Source organism: Hylobates moloch, unplaced genomic scaffold (genome assembly GCF_009828535.3).
Source record: "Hylobates moloch isolate HMO894 unplaced genomic scaffold, HMol_V3 SCAFFOLD_2, whole genome shotgun sequence".
Taxonomy (NCBI): domain Eukaryota; kingdom Metazoa; phylum Chordata; class Mammalia; order Primates; family Hylobatidae; genus Hylobates; species Hylobates moloch.
The window spans coordinates 5,803,412-5,822,888 of NW_026652277.1; the positions used below are offsets into that span (position 1 = coordinate 5,803,412).

The 19,477-nt window shown below is 46.1% G+C and overlaps 1 protein-coding gene across 2 annotated transcripts in view; it reads right to left on the reverse strand.

The window, feature by feature from the left end:
- IL2RA (interleukin 2 receptor subunit alpha) overlaps positions 1-18,704 on the reverse strand; it is a 51,878-nt gene extending 33,174 nt beyond the window's left edge. For both annotated transcript variants that reach the window (XM_032150720.2, XM_058431318.1), the window contains exon 1: positions 18,256-18,704. In XM_032150720.2, coding sequence (XP_032006611.1) covers positions 18,256-18,319 — 64 coding nt within the window. In that variant the 5' untranslated portion in view covers positions 18,320-18,704. The remainder of the gene's footprint in view (positions 1-18,255) is intronic.
- Positions 18,705-19,477: the final 773 nt, after the last annotated feature.

A 19,477-nucleotide genomic window follows, 5' to 3' on the forward strand; every position in this document is an offset into this window, starting at 1 on the left:
ATTGCATCATGAGATACAGCCCAGATTCAAGAGAGCAATTACTGGAGGGGAAGAATGAGATTGGGTTGGACAGAGAGGGAGCTCCACTATATCTACAGTATGTATTTATTTGTTTTTGTTTGTGTTTGTTTTGTTTTTTGAGAGGGAGTCTTGCTCTGTCACCCAGGCTGCAGTGCAATGGCGAGATCTGGCCTCACTGCAACCTCTGCCTCCAAGGTTTAAGTGATTCTCCTGCCTCAGCCCCCCAAGAAGCTGGGATTACAGGCGCCTGCATCACGTCAGGCTAATTTTTGTATTTTTAGTAGAAATGGGGTTTCACCATGTTGGCCAGGCTGGTCTTGAACTCCTGACCTCAGGTGATCTACCTGCCTCAGCCTCTCAAAGTGCTGGGATTACAGGCATCAGCCATCACGCATGACAAGAGCATGTATTTAAAATAAACAAAAAGGACATGAAACAACCAAGGTAAACTGTAAACATTTACTGAATCCTGATGGTGGGCACATGATGGTTATACTAGTCTTCGTGTTTTTCTGTATTGTTTGAAATTTTAATAATTTTTAAATACTTATAGAACAAATAGGTTTTTCTTGCCAACCTCCCAAATGTTGATTCTTTACCAAAGCTTCTTCCAAAGGAAGTGATTAGTTCAGGGCCTTGTCCTTCTGTCTGTGGATGTGGAACTTTATCAGAGAAAGAAACCCCCCTCTCCTCCAACTCAGTGGCAAGTCCACAGCAGGAAAGTGTAACTCCCAATTTTATTTATTAAGTCAATCATCCAAATCACCTCTCAGTCCTCAGCAGCTGAATTCAACACAATGATTAAGCCTAGAGCATCTTCCTAGAGAAGGTGGTAGTGGTGCAGGACAAGCGAGCCCCAAGGTGGGGCTTAGCCCGCAAAGGTTCTTGGCTTTGCCCAGGAAGGAATTCAGGGGCAAGCCAGTGGTAGAATAAAAGAAAACAGCTTTATTGAAGTGGCAATGTTATAGTTCCGGCTGTGCTACAGCTCCGTGACTGCTTCTGTAGAGCAGGGCGACCACATAGGCAGAGAGTAGTAGGTCAGGGCAGTTTTGCATTCATATTTATATCTGCTTTTAGTTACATACAGTTTAAGGGGCAGTTTGCAGAAATTTCTAGGGAAGGGGTAGTAACTTTTGGGTCATCCGGTCACTGCTATGGAAAGGAGCAGGAACGCCTGGGTGTTGCCATGGCAATGGTAAACTGACATGGCACACTCATGAACATGTCTTACGGAAAGCTGCTTCTGCCCCAATCCTGTTTTTGCTAGTCCTCAATTTGATCTGGTGTCTGAGCCCTGCTTCAGGAGTTGAGTCCCACCTTCTACCTCAGTGGGAGGATGTTTAAATGGCATAATTACAGAGAGATAAAATTTATGTATGCATGTGACCAGAGGAAAAAATAACACAGTGCAAAATATAAGTGGTGGTATAGGGACTTCACCTCCCACTCCCCCTCCACCCACTCTTTGCTGGATCAGCACCCAAGAGCAGAGCACAAGCCTTGGGCCATAGTTGGTGCTGAATGAGTACTTGAGTGTATTAGCATTAGCATTGGTGCTGTTACCCATTGATTGGTTCATTCAAACAAACACTCACCTTCCTTGTTTCATTCAGCAAGCACAAATGTTGAAGGAAATGTGGGAGAAGTAAAGTGCCTGTCTCAGGACTTGGGGGATTTAAGGAAGTTGCTGTCATCCAAGAAAAGTTGCCTGATTCCCTCGGGAAAGGAGAAGAAGGTGGTGTGGTTCAAGGAGGAGATCTTTGCTTCAAGAAGGAGATCTCCGAACACTTGGGCACATCTCTGTAGTAATTAGCACAGAAGCACCGTGAGTTATTTGTTATCTGACCCACAGTTTCTGAGGCCTGGTTGACTGGGTCAAACAGTCAGAGTTTCCGCAACCCTAAAATGAGTAACTCACAGGGTAAGACCCTTTTGGAGAACAACTGTGCCTTACTCAACACTTGTTAAACAACAACAAAATGATGGGGTGGTGGGGTGGAGTGATCTAGTTATTTTCTCTTTACTTAGAAGGGAAAAAAGAAGCAGGGAACCAAAAATACCCCTACAAGCAGCTGCCGCTAAACCATCACATTTTGGGACCTCAAATGCTTCTGCAAATGAAATGCTGGGCGCTGGTTATGTTCTAATCCCGGGAGTCTTCTCGGTCGACAACAGTTTTCCGGGCATGAAAGAGTTAACCACAAGCTCACCACAGAATGTCAACCTGATTAAAATAAAAGTTATCAGATTTAAAAGGGGGAAGTAGAAACACACTCTTTTTCTTTCTCTGAAATCTAAAAGCAGTTTTTCCTCAAATCTTTAAAACCAATTTCTTGGGATGGGGTCATATTTTTAGTAGAAATATGCTAAATCGGTGACTCCCACCCACAGTCTTTTCTGCAAGGAGAGAAACTCTTCTGAGAAACTGGAGCGAGGAGCTGAGGAAATTTTCAACTCAACGGAATTTCCCCTGAGATTGTAAAGAAACACAGAATAAGTAAGTGTAACTTACTTACAGGTAGAAACTTAAGACAAGAGGGAAACAGAAAAGAAGGAAAAAGAAAAAGTCATCAAAAATGATGGCAACCTCCGAAGTCATGATGCTAAGTGTTTCTCCTGGGAACCGCAGCCCAGTTGGTGTCAGGTGAGGGCCAGTCCTGTTGACACAAATCCTAATTGTGTCAGGCAGGCCAAGCCCACGTGTCCAGAACCCTCTCCAGAGCTCTCCTGAGGGGTTCCCAGCAGCCAGGCTTACTCTGCCCTGCTCCTCACCCATCTCCCGGGGGGCCTCTTGTACCCCTTTTCCTTCCTGCTCTCAAGAATTCACACTCTGTTTTACACAAGACGCACATTGCATACACTGTGTGTTATTGACAGGGATCACACCTTTTCACAGACAATCACAATCCAAATATGGAAACACAGGGAGAAAACCATGGGAAGTGGGGAGCACTGATTGAGGTTCTGGGGTCCTGGGGCTTTCAGATACTATCATGACCTGCTAGTCTACTGTGATTTTGCTTAAGAAGGGTTCAGTAAAGACAAACAGCATCATAAATGTATCAAATCCACGTGTTCACAGATGCTACCCCAGACATCAGGGAAGACAATGGCATTTCAGGCACTGTGGGATTGCTGGAGTGGACAACATAGAGCAGACAGGTTAAGGTTGTAGGTTACATGGTACCAAAAGCCCATGCCTGTGCTCCAGGGACTGGTCTCAGACACATAAATGCAACCTTAAGGCTTTTGCTGAGTTTAGTCTTTGTATGCAGCTGTGAGTGAGTCAAAATGCCTGTCTACTGACCTGGCCCTCTTCTGCAGCCATGCTGAGAGGAAGTACAGGCTTGCATTTCTCCAGAGTTCCTTTAAAGTATTGGTGCTCAACTATCCCTGCCTTAACGCAAATTCTTAGTCAACACACATTTGATCTCTGATAGTTTCAGTAGGTGGGTTCTATTCTTTTCAACAGATTCCTCAGGGTTAGTGGGGGTGAGCTCAGATGCTCCTGCAATGGGCATTCACACTGGGCTACTTGGAGAGCTGAATTCCAAGGTGGCCATGTTTCCTAAGCACATGGGAACTTAAGATGCAGGTGGGGATCCCATGACCTATTGGAAGGTTCAAAGACTTCCTCAGCACAGTGCTGAGAAGATCCTGCTTTTTACTCGGGTGTAAGACCAGTAGTTATTAAGCCACAGAATGTTAGGACTGAAAGGGACAAAGACCCTCTCCATTTCTCTGCATGCTTCCATGGAGAACATATATGCATTGTCCAAGGACCCTCAAATCCCTGCATGCCCTGCGCATGCCCTAACCCTGAGGAGGTGCTGAACGCTTGCTGACATGCAGAAGGGGTTAATCAGACCATGTGGATACAGCTAGCCCAAGGAACAATCCCCGTGCCAACAGCATTCCATCCCGACCTCATACCATGTGCACAGCACCTGATGCTGGTGGGGTCAGGGGTGTGGCCTGTGCCACACTCAGAACGCAGGATGAACATAGAGGAAACACTAGGATGGCAAAGGCTGGTCGTCACCTGGGGGCCTCAGAAGCCACAGCACCAGGGGAGAGCCCAGGAGTCAGCCTGCTCCAAAGCTCTTCCTGCCTGTAGCATGCACTCTGCATCCTGCACCCTGTGCCTCCGGGCCACCAAGAACAGCAATCACATCAGCTGAGACGGGACACACTGCATGCCGAGCACACAGGAGAGTTCACACGCACAAACATCCTCAGCTTCCCAGATATCAGTGAAGGAGCTTATTATGAATATGAAGGATAATTAACATATCTATTATTTTATTAGACATCACAATTCAAATACAATAAAGTATATAAAATATAAATATATCATAAATTAAATATATAAAATACCATCTTATCTTATGAAATTATCTTATATGATAATTATACAGATATATAAGCAATTAAGATGTTATATAAAATGCTATAGTATGCTCATTAATGTAATTAGTATTTTATATGATAAATATAATAAAAGACATCATATACTAATAGAGTATAATAGTCAATATAATTAAAATTAATACTTATGCAATAATTATGAGATGATGTGTTCTTCTCATCTCCATTCTATAGAGGCAGGAACTAAGGCACAGAGAGGCCCAGTGACTTGCCCAGAGACACACAGCCCCTCAGTGGTGGAGCTAGGACTTGGACCCAGGCAGCCTGACAAGCGCGTGCTCTTAGCACGAGTGTCTGCCTGTCCTCCCACCTGTCCTCCTTCATGTGCTGGCTGCATCCTGCTCCTGTGGCCCCTGACCCTCAACTACCCTTGTCATGTGCCTGTCATGCATCACAGGAAGGCTGTCATGGGAGTCCTGGGGTGGGTGGTGATGAGTAAGCAAGAAGAGGGGTTGCTGGCGTTAAGAGATTTTAGAAGTTGGAATTGCCAAAAATTGAGGCTGGATTAGGTGCGTGGAGGACAGAAAGGAAGAAACGAGGATTTTGCCCAGATTTCCTGGGCGATGGGGAGGATGGGGTGCCATTCATTGAAATAGCAAAGAGAGGAGAAAGAGTAGATTCCAGGGAGGGAGGACAGTTCTGGATGTGTAGACTGAGCAGCCTGTGAGGCATCCACACAGAAAGGTCCGAGGGAAGGGCCTTTGGCCATGCAGACTAGAAGTCCAGCAAGTCACATTTAGTGAGCACCTACTGCGTGCTCTGGTCACTCTAGGCAGGCTAGCTTATGTAGCCTTACAGCACCCAGCAGGGTCTGTGTTATTCCCATTTTATGCGAACAGAAGCTGAGCCCCACCGAGGTTAAAAACCTGCCCTCATGGACTTCCATGGAGGTTACTCAATGCCCTACGGGTTTGCCTTTCTGCTTCCTTTCATTCTTCACATAAACCCAGTGCTTTCTCTTCTTCCTTCATTCTTCACATAAACCCAGTGCTGTCACTCCAAAGTACAAGCCATGCCCTGACTGAGACCCCTGTGGGATGTTCTGTTCCTTCCAGGCCACAGTTTAAGCCCAGTGACATGGGGAGGCTCCAAGACACAGCTCATGCCCAGCTTCAAAATCTCTGCTTCCTCTATGTGCCTGAGCTCTCCTGCCTTGCGGGACTCTGCGTGGCTCTTGGAGGTCACCATGTGTTTTGTCTTGGGCCTTGGTCATTGTATTATTCAGAGAAACAGAATTTCTCCAGAGAAACAGAACCAATAGGATGTATGTAGATAAATAAGAGAATATTTATAATGGGAATTGGCTCACTCAATTATGGAGGCTGGGAAGTCCCACAATATGCCAGCTGGAGCTGGATAACTAGGAAAGCTGGTGGTGTGGCTCAGTCTAAGACTGAAGGCCTGAGGAGCAGAGCGGCCCTGTTGTAAGTCCCCGAGTCCAAAAGCTGGAGAACCAGGAGTGCAAATGTCCAAGAGCCGAAGACGGATGTCCCAGCTTGAACAGAGAGAATGCAAGCTTCCTCTGCCTTCTTGTTCTATTCTGGTCCTCTATGGTTGGATGATCCCCACCACACTGGTGAGGGTGATTTTCTTTACTCAGTCTACCAACAAGAAATTTACCCAGTCTATTCAATTCAAATGCTGGTGTCTCCTGGAAATACCCTCACGACACCCCCAGAGAGAATGTTTAGCCAGCTATCTGGGCATCCCTTAGCCCAGGCAAGTTGACACATTAAAATTAACCATCATGCTCATGCCACACTTCCTAATGCGTTTCTACCTTCTCAACTCCTGCTTTCCCTGAAGGTCTCCCATTGGCTGTCATCTTTCTCTAGGAAGCCTCCGGGACTCTTCTCCTGTCTGTGCTTTGTGCCATTTCTCTGCAGTCCCAGACTTTGCTCCCTTTCCTTTACGCGGCACTCACCCTACTGTATCCATCTCACTCCCACCACCTTGCTAGTGCCTGCACAGAATGGCATGCAAAGGTTTTCGTAAAGGAAAGTAGAAATTCACAAGTTCAAGCTAGGATTTGAATTCAAGCTGTCAACTTTCCAAATTCATAAGACTTTCCCATTCTCTCAAGACGCCTTTCTGGTTGAGAAAAATTCCGGTAGGCAGACAAGACGGGGAGGATTATTCCAGTAAGGGAGGAGGGTGTTCCCGGGAGTCCAGCTTTGAAATCACAAATGAGGAGGTTCCCTTTGAAGGACAGGAGGAGACCTGCTGGCCAAGACATGCTGTGTGCTGAGGGAACAGTCTTGGCTGGGGAGCATGTTCTGTGCCAGGCAGAGGAGGTGGCAAAGTGCCCCTGAGGCAATGGAAATGACTGGAGTTCTTGCAGCAGAAAGGGCATCATGACAGGTGCTTTCAGGGGAGATTAACTTGGGGATGAATAACAGGGTGACTGAAAACCAGAGCTTCAGGGCCTGCCTAGGAAGCCCAGGAGATGAACGGTGCCTGTTGACAGCTTGCTTCCTGTGTCGGCCTGAATGCATGGGTTCTGCTCAGATCTACTGGCTCCTTGCTTTCTTGGGAGAGTGAATTACTGCCTCATGGTCTCAGTTTCCTCATCTGTAAAATGGGAATGGTGGCAGGGCGTGGTGGCTCAAGCCTGTAATCCCAGCATATTGGGAGGCTGAGACTGGTGGATCAATTGAGGTCAGGAGTTTGAGACCAGTCTGGCCAACATGGTGAAACGCTGTCTCTACTAAAAATACAAAAATTAGTCAGGCGTGGTGGTGGGCGCCTGTAATCCCAGCTACTTGGGAGGCTGAGGCATGAGAATCTCTTGAACCCAGGAGGCAGAGGTTGCAGTGAGCCGAGATCATACCACTGCACTCCAGCCTGGGCAACAGAGTGAGACTCTGTCTCAAAAAAAAAAAGGGGGATTGTTGTGGGGGAATGGTGCTAACAGTCCCCATCTCCTACGGTGGTCATGAGGAATCTGTGAGATCACAGAAGCAGAGCACGCAGCAAGGCCTGTCTGGCCTGGGAGTGCTCAGAGCTGGGGTCCCAGTGCAGGATGAGGAGGAGGAGGACAGGTGCCCTGGCTACAGGTCTTCTCGCACTAGATTGAAAGCAGGGCCAGAGAAGCAGAGCTTGAGAGATGCTGGGAGAGGGAAAGTGAAACTGATGGTCCAGTGGGTGAAAGGTAGTGAAAGCCCGAAGTGCAGTAAGTAAACCAGGGATCAACATCTCCAGCCGAAAGGCTCACCCTGCGGTCTCAGCGCCACCTGGGCGTCAGCAAGATGCCTGGAGAAACGGCTCTTTTATTCTGAAACCCCCTCTCCAACTTTTTTTTTTTTTTGGTAATTGTTTGTTTTGCTTTCCATTTAAAATAGGGAGTTTTCTCCTTTACAAAATTTCTTTTTGTTCTAAATCAGGCTCTAAACAGAGGTGCTACCACAAGGACCGGAAGCAGAGACCACACCGGTGCTCAGCTGGGCTGCAGGCTCTGCCTGGTTTCATTGTCGGGGAAGCCACCAGGCCTGCCCCCAGACAGCGAGATGTCACGCATGCAGCCAGGTGTCATCCCCAAAACTCCCGGGAAACTCTCGGGGCACCGGGGCAGGAAGAGGCTGACGTCAACTTAAACTCCGGGGACTTCAAACGAAACTTTTAGAAATGATTCCTTTGCCCTTTACTTGGTAACGTAATAAACTGATCTTTCTCTGAAAAGATGGGCCAATTTGCTTCAAGGGGCTCATTTCATGAGGAGAAAATACACACAAATATATATATATATATATATAAAATATATATTTCTTTTCTTTTTCTTTTTTTTTGAGACGGAGTTTCCCTCTGTCACCCACGCTGGAGTGCAGCGGCTCGATCTTGGCTCACTGCAACCTCCGCCTCCAGATTCAAGGGATTCTCCTGCCTCAGCCTCCCGAGTAGCTGGGATTACAGGCATGTGCCACCACACCTGGCTAACTTTTGTATTTTTAGTAGAGATGGGGTTTCACCATGTTGGTCAGGCTGGTCTCGAACTCCTGACCTCAGGTGATCTGCCTGCCTCAGCCTCCCAAAGTGCTGGGATTACAGACGTGAGCCATCATGCCCAGCTATATAGAGAGAGAGAATTATAGAATTTTTTAAAGAAACATTGCTGCTTTGCTACAAAGTACATAATAATGTAAACTGGACTAATACGATTCCTTTCTCCCTTCCTTGGAGAAGTCACAGACTTTTAGGATTGGAGAACGGTTCATGCATGTGTGTGGGGCAGTTGGGCAGAGCTATCTATTATGAAAGATGCTTCTAGAATACTTGGGGAATGTGGGAGCTAGCAAACAGGTTGTTATTAAAGGAATTGAAATACTCCCACTTGAAATGTTCCCATTTTCTCTGTAAAGGAATTTCTTGAGCAAAGGAAAGCTCTACATCCTCTGTCTACCGGAAGTCCAAAATTAGTGGTGTTTGGTTTTAATAATTTTAGTAGTTGATGACAAAACAACATTCTCTGCTGTCCTCTCTGTCACATCTAACATGATGTGAATGAGGCAGTCCCTAATGTGAGCTGTGCTGGGTTTTGCAGGGGCAATGAACATCGATCTGCGTGTTCCATCGACTCCTTCTTTAAACTTGTATCTCAGCACTTAGCTTGTGTCATAATTGTCTGTGCAGAGGTCAAGGACGGCCTCTTATTCATCTCTGTGTCTCAAACCCTGTGCCTGACACATAGCAGTTCCTCAGTGAACATTTGCTGAATGAATGAATGAATAAAGGAATGAACAAACCAATAGCTGGAAGTCCTACCACACGAGAGGTTGTTTCCAATCTCCCTGATTTTCCCTCTTCCTCCTGTACCCTCAACCCATCGGCGGCCTGTACTGCTGTAGCAACAACTTCTCTCTGAAAACCTTCCCAGGGGAGAAAACCCGCCCCTCTCACGCCTCAGAGGCACACACCTATCCTTGCCTTTGTTTTTTTATTGCTGAGAGTACAGAAAGCAGCGGCTTCTGAAGGAGGTATCTATTTTGGTCCCAAACAGAAAAGAGTGGGTGATTCTGTGGGCAGAGGTGGCAATTCCTGAATGTGGTGTGGTGACTCATGCCCGGAGGTGCTCAGAATTTCCTCTGTTTTGTGGCTGCTGGGGCAGGTGCGACACTGCCGCTTTCTCTAAAGATGTCCCAAGCTGCTCTGCGGGTAGAAGGAGGGCTGCAGGGAACAGCAGGACCCAGAGAACCCAGACCCCAAGGACCAGGTAGTCCTTAAGCCATCCTGCAGGAGGCCGGCTGCTCCAGCAGTTTGAGGAGTGCCACGCAGCTCTGTGGGTACCGCCTCACTGCATGTACCTGGGGCTGAAGGAGCAGTGGGCATTACTCACAGCCTATTACTTCACCTTCGTAAAAAACAAAAATAACTTCCCTGCTCACATGGCACCTTCGTCTTCGACCTTTAGCAGCAGTTTAGACAGGAAGAAAAAAGCCAGGTTCTGGAATGAGAGCGCCTGCTTCCTATCCTAGCCCCTTCCTTGTTGGTCTACATCAGGCAACCCATTTAATCTCTGTAAGCCCATCTAACCACAGTTCACCAGGCATAAAACGGGGATAATCATATGACCTACTTTATTTTGAGAATTAACCAAAGTAATACTATGTCTGAACATAATTCCTGAAAGATAGCATTTAGGCAATGGATATTCACTGTGGTGGTTCTAGCTAGTGTTCAAATGTTTTCTGGAACAAAGCTTGAAGCAAATAACAAAAGGAAACATAGCTGTCAGTATCGGAGTTGGTGCATGGGCCGGCCTTAACCAGTCATCTGTTTCCTGGTCTATAGCTTTGCTCACTTTCTTACCAAAGGAAGTCAGGGCCTGTTGCAGACTGTCCTATTTTCCAGGCTCTTTAGAATAAAGAAACCAATGGCTTCCATACAACTTCCTTATTTAAAATTAATTATCATTTTAAAAAATAGAGGTGGGGTCTCACTATGTTGCCCAGGCCGGTCTCGAACACCTGGGCTCAAGGGATCCTCCCCTCTTGGCCCCCCAAAGTGCTGGGATTACAGCAATGAGCCACTGTGCCCGGCCGCAGCTTCCTTTTTATTCTTTTAAAACATTGCTCTTTCTTCTTCTTTTGGGTAAAAGGACTCAATTGCTGCTAGTCCAATTGCACCAGCTTGTTCTTGCACTGCATACAGCGTGGGAGGAAAAAGCCTGGGAGAGGGGGGGACATGGGCCAGTGAGCTCGTCCGGCCACACCTTCCACCATGGGGCAGGCCCCTCTACTGGCACAGGATGTCAATACTCCTGATCCGTATCTTGCCTTCCCTCCGCCCGTTCCTCTTCCTCCCAGCACAGTGACCTTCCGGTCAACCCCACCCATGCCACCCACACTTTGTTGCCCTGGAGTTTCCCGCCACCTGAACCCCTCCTTAAGCAGGATGCCTGGATCTGGGTCGAGGGCCGCAGGCAGCGCTGCTGGTCAAAAACCCCCGGGGAACTGGTTGGGTGTGGGAGTGGGAGGATGGGCTGTCAGGACCAAAGCCCTGGGACCCCAGCCTTGTGGTGTGCACGTGGCTTGGGCTGGGTCAGGGAAAAAATGTGGAGGGAGGGAAACAAGACCCAGGAACTCTTTGGCTGCCATCCAGGGTCATGTGGTGCTGGCGATAAGTGATCAGTGATCCATTGAACCGAGGACATCTACCGGGGACCAATGACACCTGTAGACACTGGAGGGTTGAAGCTGGGGGAGAAGCACTCACATGCTGTCTGTCTGAGCAAAAGTATTCATTTTTGTCCGAGAATCTGAGACTCATTTGCTTGGCACACACACACAAAACTGCATGTATGTTGAAATACGGCTCATTATGTAGTTGTCCTGGCAAACGCCTCATCTCTCTAACTGGTCAGCTCACTACTCAGGGAACACAGTCCATGTATACGACTCCAGCAACACCACTAGAAAATACCATTCTCCAACCCCTCTCCTGATATTCAGAACCACCATTCAGAGCCAGGAGGTCCCAAGGCCACCTTCTCTGAGAATTTTTTTTCTAGTTCTCCAGGTAGCACGTTACTCTCCCTATTCTGATCATTTATGGCATTATTTGCAATATTTGATCAACATTTGATCTTTCCCAGATTGGTTTTCCCTTTTTCTAATTTTTTTTTAAGAGGCAGAGTCTCACTATGTTGCCCAGGCTAGTTTTGAACTCCTGGGCTCATGTGATCCTCCTGCCTTGGCTTCCCAAGGTGTGGGGATTACAGGCGTGAGCTATCACACTCAGCCTATTTTCCCATTTCATTCGCAAGTTCTGTGTGGGTAGAAGCAACGCATATTTCTTCTCTGACTTGATAGCCTTGTTACTCAAAATGGGGTTCATGCACAAACAACATAGGCCTCCTGTGGAATCTGTTTGCACCAGAAGCTCAGGCGCTAACCCCTGACCTCCCGAGTCCGAATTTGCTCCGTGACAAGACCCCTGGATGATTTCTAAACGCATTAAAGGTGGAGAAGTACTGCTTGAGCATACCTGTTCCTAGTGAATCAGACCAACCATGGAAATCGTTATTCCATCTCTCTCATTTGGTGAGTTTCAATCCTAAGTGTGATTTGGAAGTATTCAAGGAACTGGAAGAGAAGGTATTGTGATGTTCGGTTCTGTTCCCCAGGAGTCCGCTTAATTCATCTTATTAGTCTTGGCCATCACTTTTTAAAGCATCCTGGGTATACACTAATGTACAGCTGGCGTTTTGAACCATTACTTTCCACACATTTCCCAATGGGAGCTGCGTTTTCTTTTTCACAGAAGCAAACCCCAGAGTCGCCTTGAGATCAGTCAAAAAACTGAGTAATCTTAGAGTGGAGAATACCTAAAATTTCTAGAGACTATTATATTATTGTTTTCCCCTAAAAGAGTGAGTTACTTGAGAATATGGTGGGGGATTCGGTGGGGGATTCAGTGCGGGCTATTGGCAAACACTGTTGGCTGACTTCAGCTTGGGAGCCATTCAGCAGCAGTTTCATCTCCCATGTTAAACTGTGAGCACAAGAGGATAAGAGCTGGAAACTTCTTCATCTCTGTAATCCTCATGCATGAACGGATGGATGAAGGAATACCACAGAGAATTCATGTAGAGATGTGCAGATGTGCAGGGGATATTGAACTGAAATTTAAGAGGGCTGCATTCAAGTTCAGCTTCTGTGTGAACTCTTTCAGTGAAGAAGGTCTTATAACTTTTAGAAGTAATCAACTGAATTAAGATTCTCTTTTCAGCTGGACACAGTGGCTCATGCCTGTAATCCCAGCACTTTGGGAGGCCCATGCAGGTGGATGGCTTGAGGCTAGGAGTTCAAGACCAGCCTATGCAACCTAGCAAAAACCCCCTCTCTACTAAAATTATAAAAAATGAGCCAGGCATGGTGGTGCACACCTGTAATCCCAGCTACTCAGGAGACAGGGGCAGGAGAATCACTTGAACCCAGGAGCTGAAGGTTGCAGTGAGCTGAGATTGTACCACTGTGCTCTAGCCTGAGCGACAGAGTGAAACTGTCCAAAAAAAAAAAAAAAGAAGGTTCCCTTTTCTCTTCTCTCAGTGAACGGCCTGGGATAGAGAAGAGAGACAGGTTCCCACTCATCTAAAACTTCTCCCATGGGAGACAAGGACATTGTTTGAGGGGAAAATTCCTACACAAGCAAACAAACAGCAGAGGACCCCGCCCCCCCTGTCCAGGGCAGGAGCACAGTGGACCACCTGCTGTCCCTGTGTCTTGGGGCCTCTCTCCCTGGAATCTCGTTGATGGAAATGTACCAGTCCTTCAGGGCTTCCTTTCCATGTCACCCTCATGAAGCCTTCTCTGATAGCCCCACGCTCATTAGATCTTACCACATATGACTTGTGTTACTATGACTATATCTATGCCTTTCTCCTCCTCACCAGCTTATGACTCTGTTAAGGATCAGGACTGTCTTGCTCATTTTTACATTTCCTATAGTGTTGAAAAGGGGTATAAGAGGTATTGGATAGATTTTGAGAATTGAGTGAGTGGAGTTTTTGCCTTGACACCTGCAACTGCAGTAATTACAGAAGCAGTGGGTCATGCTGGCTGCCAGGCAGTACTTCTTCAGAGCTGGAAATAACCCACAATGAGACATCAGGCTTGGGTGCATTGACACACAAAAGTCGCTCAACCCTGACGGTGCCAGTATGTCTTTATCTGGGAAACTTTTTCATCCCAAAGTTCCCCAGCTTGAAAACGCCTTTTAAGCAGAGCTTATTTTATTTCCTTTCTGGAATCCTTGACATAGAGTGAAGGAACTGGAAGGGAGTTTCAAGATCCCTGGGTGACCTCCTCATTTTACAGAGAGAAATCTGTCAAAAACTCACGCCCTCCCCCTGTCCTGTCCTCAGTGCTTTGGCCCACTTTCTGCTTCCTGCAAGGTTTATTTTCCTGCTAATTCTATTCCCTGTGACCTCAAACAACATGCCTCATTTCCTGAGGGAATTCTCTCTTTATCTGTAAAGTTTCTGCTCACCCTTGGGCAAGAAGAGGAGCGGGGAAGGGTGGGAACAGCGGCCACGTTGAGGGACTGCCTGCCTTGATGGTGTCCATAGCTCGCAGAAGAATGTCTCCAACAACAACAAAAAAAAACAACAAAGAGGACTGGGCGCGGTGGCTCATGCCTGTAATCCCAGCACTTTGGGAGGCCAAGGCGGGCAGATCACCTGAAGTCAGGAGTTCGAGACCAGCCTGGCCAACTTGGTGAAACCCCGTCTCTACTAAAAGTACAAAAATTAGCCAGGCGTGGTGGCACATGCCTGTAATCCCAGCTACTCGGGGACGCTGAGGCAGGAGAATCACTTCAACCCGGGAGGCAGAGGTTGCAGTGAGCCAATATCTCGCCACTGCACTCTAGCCTGGGCAACAGAATGAGACCCTGTCTCAAAAAGGAAAAGAAAAAAAATTCACAAAGAGGTATTCAGAATACCCAAGGCTTTAGGCAAAAACCAGTCTGGGAATACTTCTCTATCAGAGGAGTGGGGTGGAGTAATGGAGTTACAGAGCCCACCAACCATTCTATATTAGCACCTCTAACTGACGCATTCATGAGACTCATTCTTTTGGTGCAGAATTGTGAAGTCAATCTTTTTGTTTTTCAATTGTCACATCTAAAATGAAGTATATGCACAGGTGACTTATCAAACTGCCTATTTAAGGCGTGCTGTTTTAAGGAAAGTAGCAACTGTCTTATGAAGGGCTCCCAATGTTTAGGAAAGCTCTTACAGCCTCAAGACATGTCTTGAAGATGAATGAAGTAACAGTAGCAATAATACCTTGGGATCTCAAGAAGTTGAAAGATTAAATGTGAAGGGTTAAACTTTTTGTGTTTGACTGACAAAGGTGAAGATGGGAAATTCCATTGTGGGCATTTGTCTTTACAAGAATGGATAATTACACAAACACATTCTCTCAATGAGTTTCCGCACTGTTTTTTTAAAGAATTATTTTTGAGTCTAGAGGATAAAGATTTGATCACAGAATTCCTAGAATGAAAGAAAGATGATCAAGGGACATATAAGCTCTCAGAATTTCCACAGTTCTGAGAATGGTGCCTTCAATAACGTGCCATATTGGTAATACCAGGAGAATTCTCTTTCTGACCACATCCCAGAGCCCAGTAATATAGAGACTAAAAACACTCAAGTTGACTAATACGTCCTCATAAACCCTTGCCATGTTAAATGGTGGCTTTGGAAATTTTCAGAATGAAAATCTGCCCTTATGAATCAGCTAGAAATTGCATCTGTTGACAGTCTGATTTCATTAGAGAACTCTTACCCTGAGGAATAAAAAGTCTGATTTGTTTCAAGACTAGGTTCCTCTTGGAGAAAAAGTCTGTGATGAGATGGTTTCTTACCCTGGAGTGATGCCTGAAACTTCCTGTTGATTCCAGAAACTCGACCCATGTCATTGTCTTTGGCCACTGGGTCCTTGTTTGCCTTGTGATTGGACTATTTTAAGAGCCTCATGACCTGTCTCTGTGCACCTGATCTCTCTCCACTCTATGCCAGTATCATCTCCATAAAGCTCTGACCCTGTTTGCAATGAACAGAAACAGAACAATCCAGGGAGACCAGGTTCAAACCCTGGCACTGTCACTGCCTGTGCGAGTCTGAGTTTTGGGTTCTTCCTTCATCTAGGGGTTCATGACATCCATACTGCAAAGTGGCTATGAAGATTACAATAAGACACGTATCTGGCACATAGAAGTTACTTTATAAATGGTAGTTTTAAATTTTCTTGTAGTTCTTTATTGCCTACTAAGTGAAGTTAAGAAGTTATCACTAGGAGAATTCTCTTTCTGACCACATCCCAGGGCCCAGCAATATACAGACTAAAAACGCCTAATGCCTTAGAGGATTCATTTCACGTCATCCTAACTGTCCAGTTTGGATTCCCTATATCCCCACCCTCCCTGTCCAGGGCAGGAGCACAGTGGACCACCTGCTGCTCCCTAAGGCACTCCTGTGTTTTGGCTCATTGGGGCCTCTCTCCCTGGAATCTCATTGATGGAAATTTACTGGTCCCTTGGGGCTCCCTTTACATGTCATCCTCATGAAGCCTTCTCTGATAGCCCCACGCTCCGCAGATCTTACCGCACTCTGACTGGTATTACTATATTTATATCTATGCTTTTCTCCTCCTCACCAGGTTATAAGTTGCTTAAGTGTCAGGACTATATCTCGCTCATTTTTGTGTTTCCTATAGTGTTGAGGGGCAGATGGGGTATGGATAGATGTTGAGAATGGCGTGAAAGAGTCATTATGGGATTCTACTTCCCCTACTCCCACCAAGACCACTCAGACCCTTGGATAAGTCACCAATGGCTGGAAATAACACGGGTTTACTTGAAATGTGTCTTCCAGAGGCAGAGCATGATTAATTGTCAAGATTTTGCTGTTCTTGGCTTGGATTGAGTTAGCAAAGACCCTGTGGAGGTAGAAATCATATTGAAAACCTTCCTAAAAGTATACCCTCTTTATAAGAACGGCACGATGGATTCTGAGGACTCATGGGAAAGGGTGGGAGGTGGGTGAGGGATAAGAGACTACGCATTGGGTACAGCATACATGCTCAGGTGATGGGTGCACCAAAATCTCACAAATCACCACTAAAGAACTTATTCACGTAACCAAACACCACCTGTCCTCCAAAAACCTATTAAAATAAAAAACACAGGCCAGGCGCGATGGCTCACACCTGTAATCCCAGCACTTTGGGAGGCCATGGCTGGTGGACCACAAGTTCAGGACTTTGAGACCAGCCTGACCAACATGGTGAAACCCCATCTCTACTAAAAATACAAAAATTAGCTGGTCGTGGTGGCGCACGCACCTGTAAACCCAGCTACTCGGGAGGCTGAGGCAGGAGAATTGCTTGAGCCCATGAGGTGGAGGTTGCAGTGGACTGAGATCACGCCACTGCACTCCAGCCTGGGCAACAGAGTGAGACTCCGTCTCAAAAAATAAAAATAAAATAAAAAAATATATAATAAGTAAATAAAATGCCCTCTTTAAAGACACTCCTACATCTGGGCCAGTACACAGCCCAGCATGACTGGCCACTTCCCCTAAACAAGCAGGCAGACTGCTGAAATGCACCATTATGTTTCATTTCTTAATAAATTCTTTCTGCAGCCAGTTAGCATTCTACTTGTTGCCATTATAGACTTTCAAAAAACACTATAAACTTTCTTATCTGTCTTCCTGAGTAAGCAAAGGGAAGACATTATTAGAAAATTCACACTCAATTAGGAAGAGTGGTTTGAGGTAGAAGTTGGTGGTTTTTTATTTCTTTAAAAAAAAATATTGGCCGGGCACGGTGGTTCATGCCTGTAGTACCAGCAGTATGGGAGGCCAAAGTGAGTGGATCACTTGAGCCCAGGAGTTCAAGACCAGCTTGGGCAACATGGCAAAAACCCCATCTCTACAAAAAAATAAATTAACCAGGTGTGGTGGCATGTGCCTATAGTCCCAGCTCCTCAGGAGGCTGAGGTGGGAGGATCGCTATGCCTGGGAGGCAAAGGTTGCAGTAAGCCAATATCGCACCACTGCACTCCAGTCTGGCTGACAGAGACGGTGTCAAAAAAAAAAAAAAAAATCTTCGAGAAAATCCATTTGAAACAAGGAATGAAATTTAAAATTTGCATATATAAACACATATACATATACATATCATGTATATACGTAGGATTATGAGAAGTAGTAATGTTCTAAAAGTGAGTATGCATATTTTTAAAAATTTCTGTAAAGTTGCACTTGTAAGGAAATTCCTAGGTGTTATTTCCTAAGACAGTAAAAGCAGTGTATACATCCTTGAAGCTAAACTTTTCTGAGATCTTAAATTATCCCAGTGTTTGATATATGAGTACTCATGTCTCCAGCAAATTAACCTGAACTTAAAGAGCCTCCTGATAGCTTCTTAGCTGGGGGGTGGGAGTGCAGAGAAGAAAAGGAAATTCATGGAAGAATAAAAGAGAATTTCTTGAGGAACCTGCACATCACGGCCCTGTTAACACCCAAATATCCCAAATATCATGCCACACTATTCTTCCCAGAATTAATTGTCAAGGACTGAGAAGGACAGGAGAATCTGATGCTATTTCAGGCTCTCTTGACAGACCAAGGAACACTGAGGCATAAACTGGGGTCCCCGTGGGTCACAGGCAAGAGGTGGAACCCAAGATTCAACTCCCTTCTTGGATCCATCTACCTGGGGACTCCCTCTGGTTCTGTGGCTGGGGAGTGGGATGCCCATCAGCCTTTCTGGAATTCCGGGGGCACCCACAGGCCCTTACCTGCCTGGCAGCCAGGCACCATGATGAACGTTAGCAGTCCCCACATCAGCAGGTATGAATCCATCTTCCTGGCCCTTAGGACCAACTGGGGCGGTGAAGCGGAGGTCTTTCTCTGCAGAAGGCCCAGTTGCCGTCAGCCTCTCTTTGGCATCGTGCTGGAGGATGTGGGATGGGAAGCTCGGTCCGCCTGGACTGTCACCCTTGTGGGTCCATCCAGTCTCTATCGGAGTCAGGATTTGCTCTGTTTAAGTATTGGGCTGGTGTGTTCAGCCAGGAAACTGCCTAGCACTCTCTTCTCTCATCTCAAATATAGGAAGTGTTTTTTTTTTTTTTTTTTTTTTTTGATGACAATATAGTTGCGGTAATTTTTCAAACCAGGTTTTTTTTTTCAAGTTCAATTGCTGGAGGTGTGGGCTGGGGTTGATGAGAAGGACTGAACTTCATTTATGAATCCTTTCTTCAGCTACACCCATAAAAGGAGAGGGAGATTCCCCTGCCGTTGAAGGTAGGGTGAGCAAGCACTTCTTGGCAGTGGTCTCACCCAGCACTTCATAAGCTGAGTCCTCCCCCCAGGGCTGTAATGTCCTGAGGAGTCAGCAGGGACCACCTGGGATGAAAGAGCAAAGTCCTGCCAAGATTCTGGTCAGGCAGCTTCCAATATTCAACTAATGGAGAAGGATGCAGCCAACTGAAGGATCCTGAGAATTCATAAATAATTCCCCAAGATTTATAACCTGTACTAGCCATCATCATTTCACCATGGTGCCCTGGGCTCCTGAAAGTGCATTGTCATTTTATAAGGTGTTTTGCTTCCAGATTTGTCTTTCTCTTAAAGGATCATGCAAAAAGTGGGCTTTGGTTTTAAACTGTGGATTATTTTGTAAAATTCAGTCTTGTTTATTTATTGATCAGAGCTCTCTTCTGATTACTGTGAAATGGTTGACTGTGTTTTGCTCCCTGGAAATTTGTCTAAGACTTAAAGCCATTGCATAGTTAGAGCAAAACACAATTTTTTAAATACTAGAAAGCAAGCAAAGATATTAACAAAAAGAAAACCCTCTGGGCAAGCAAAGGAATTCATGGTTCCAAAACACATCACGTTGACTGGGCCTGGTGGCTCATGCCTGTAATCCCAGCACTTTGGGAGACCAAGGTGGGTGGATCACCTGAGGTCAGGAGTTCGAGACCAGCCTGGATGACACGGTGAAACCACTGTCTCTAC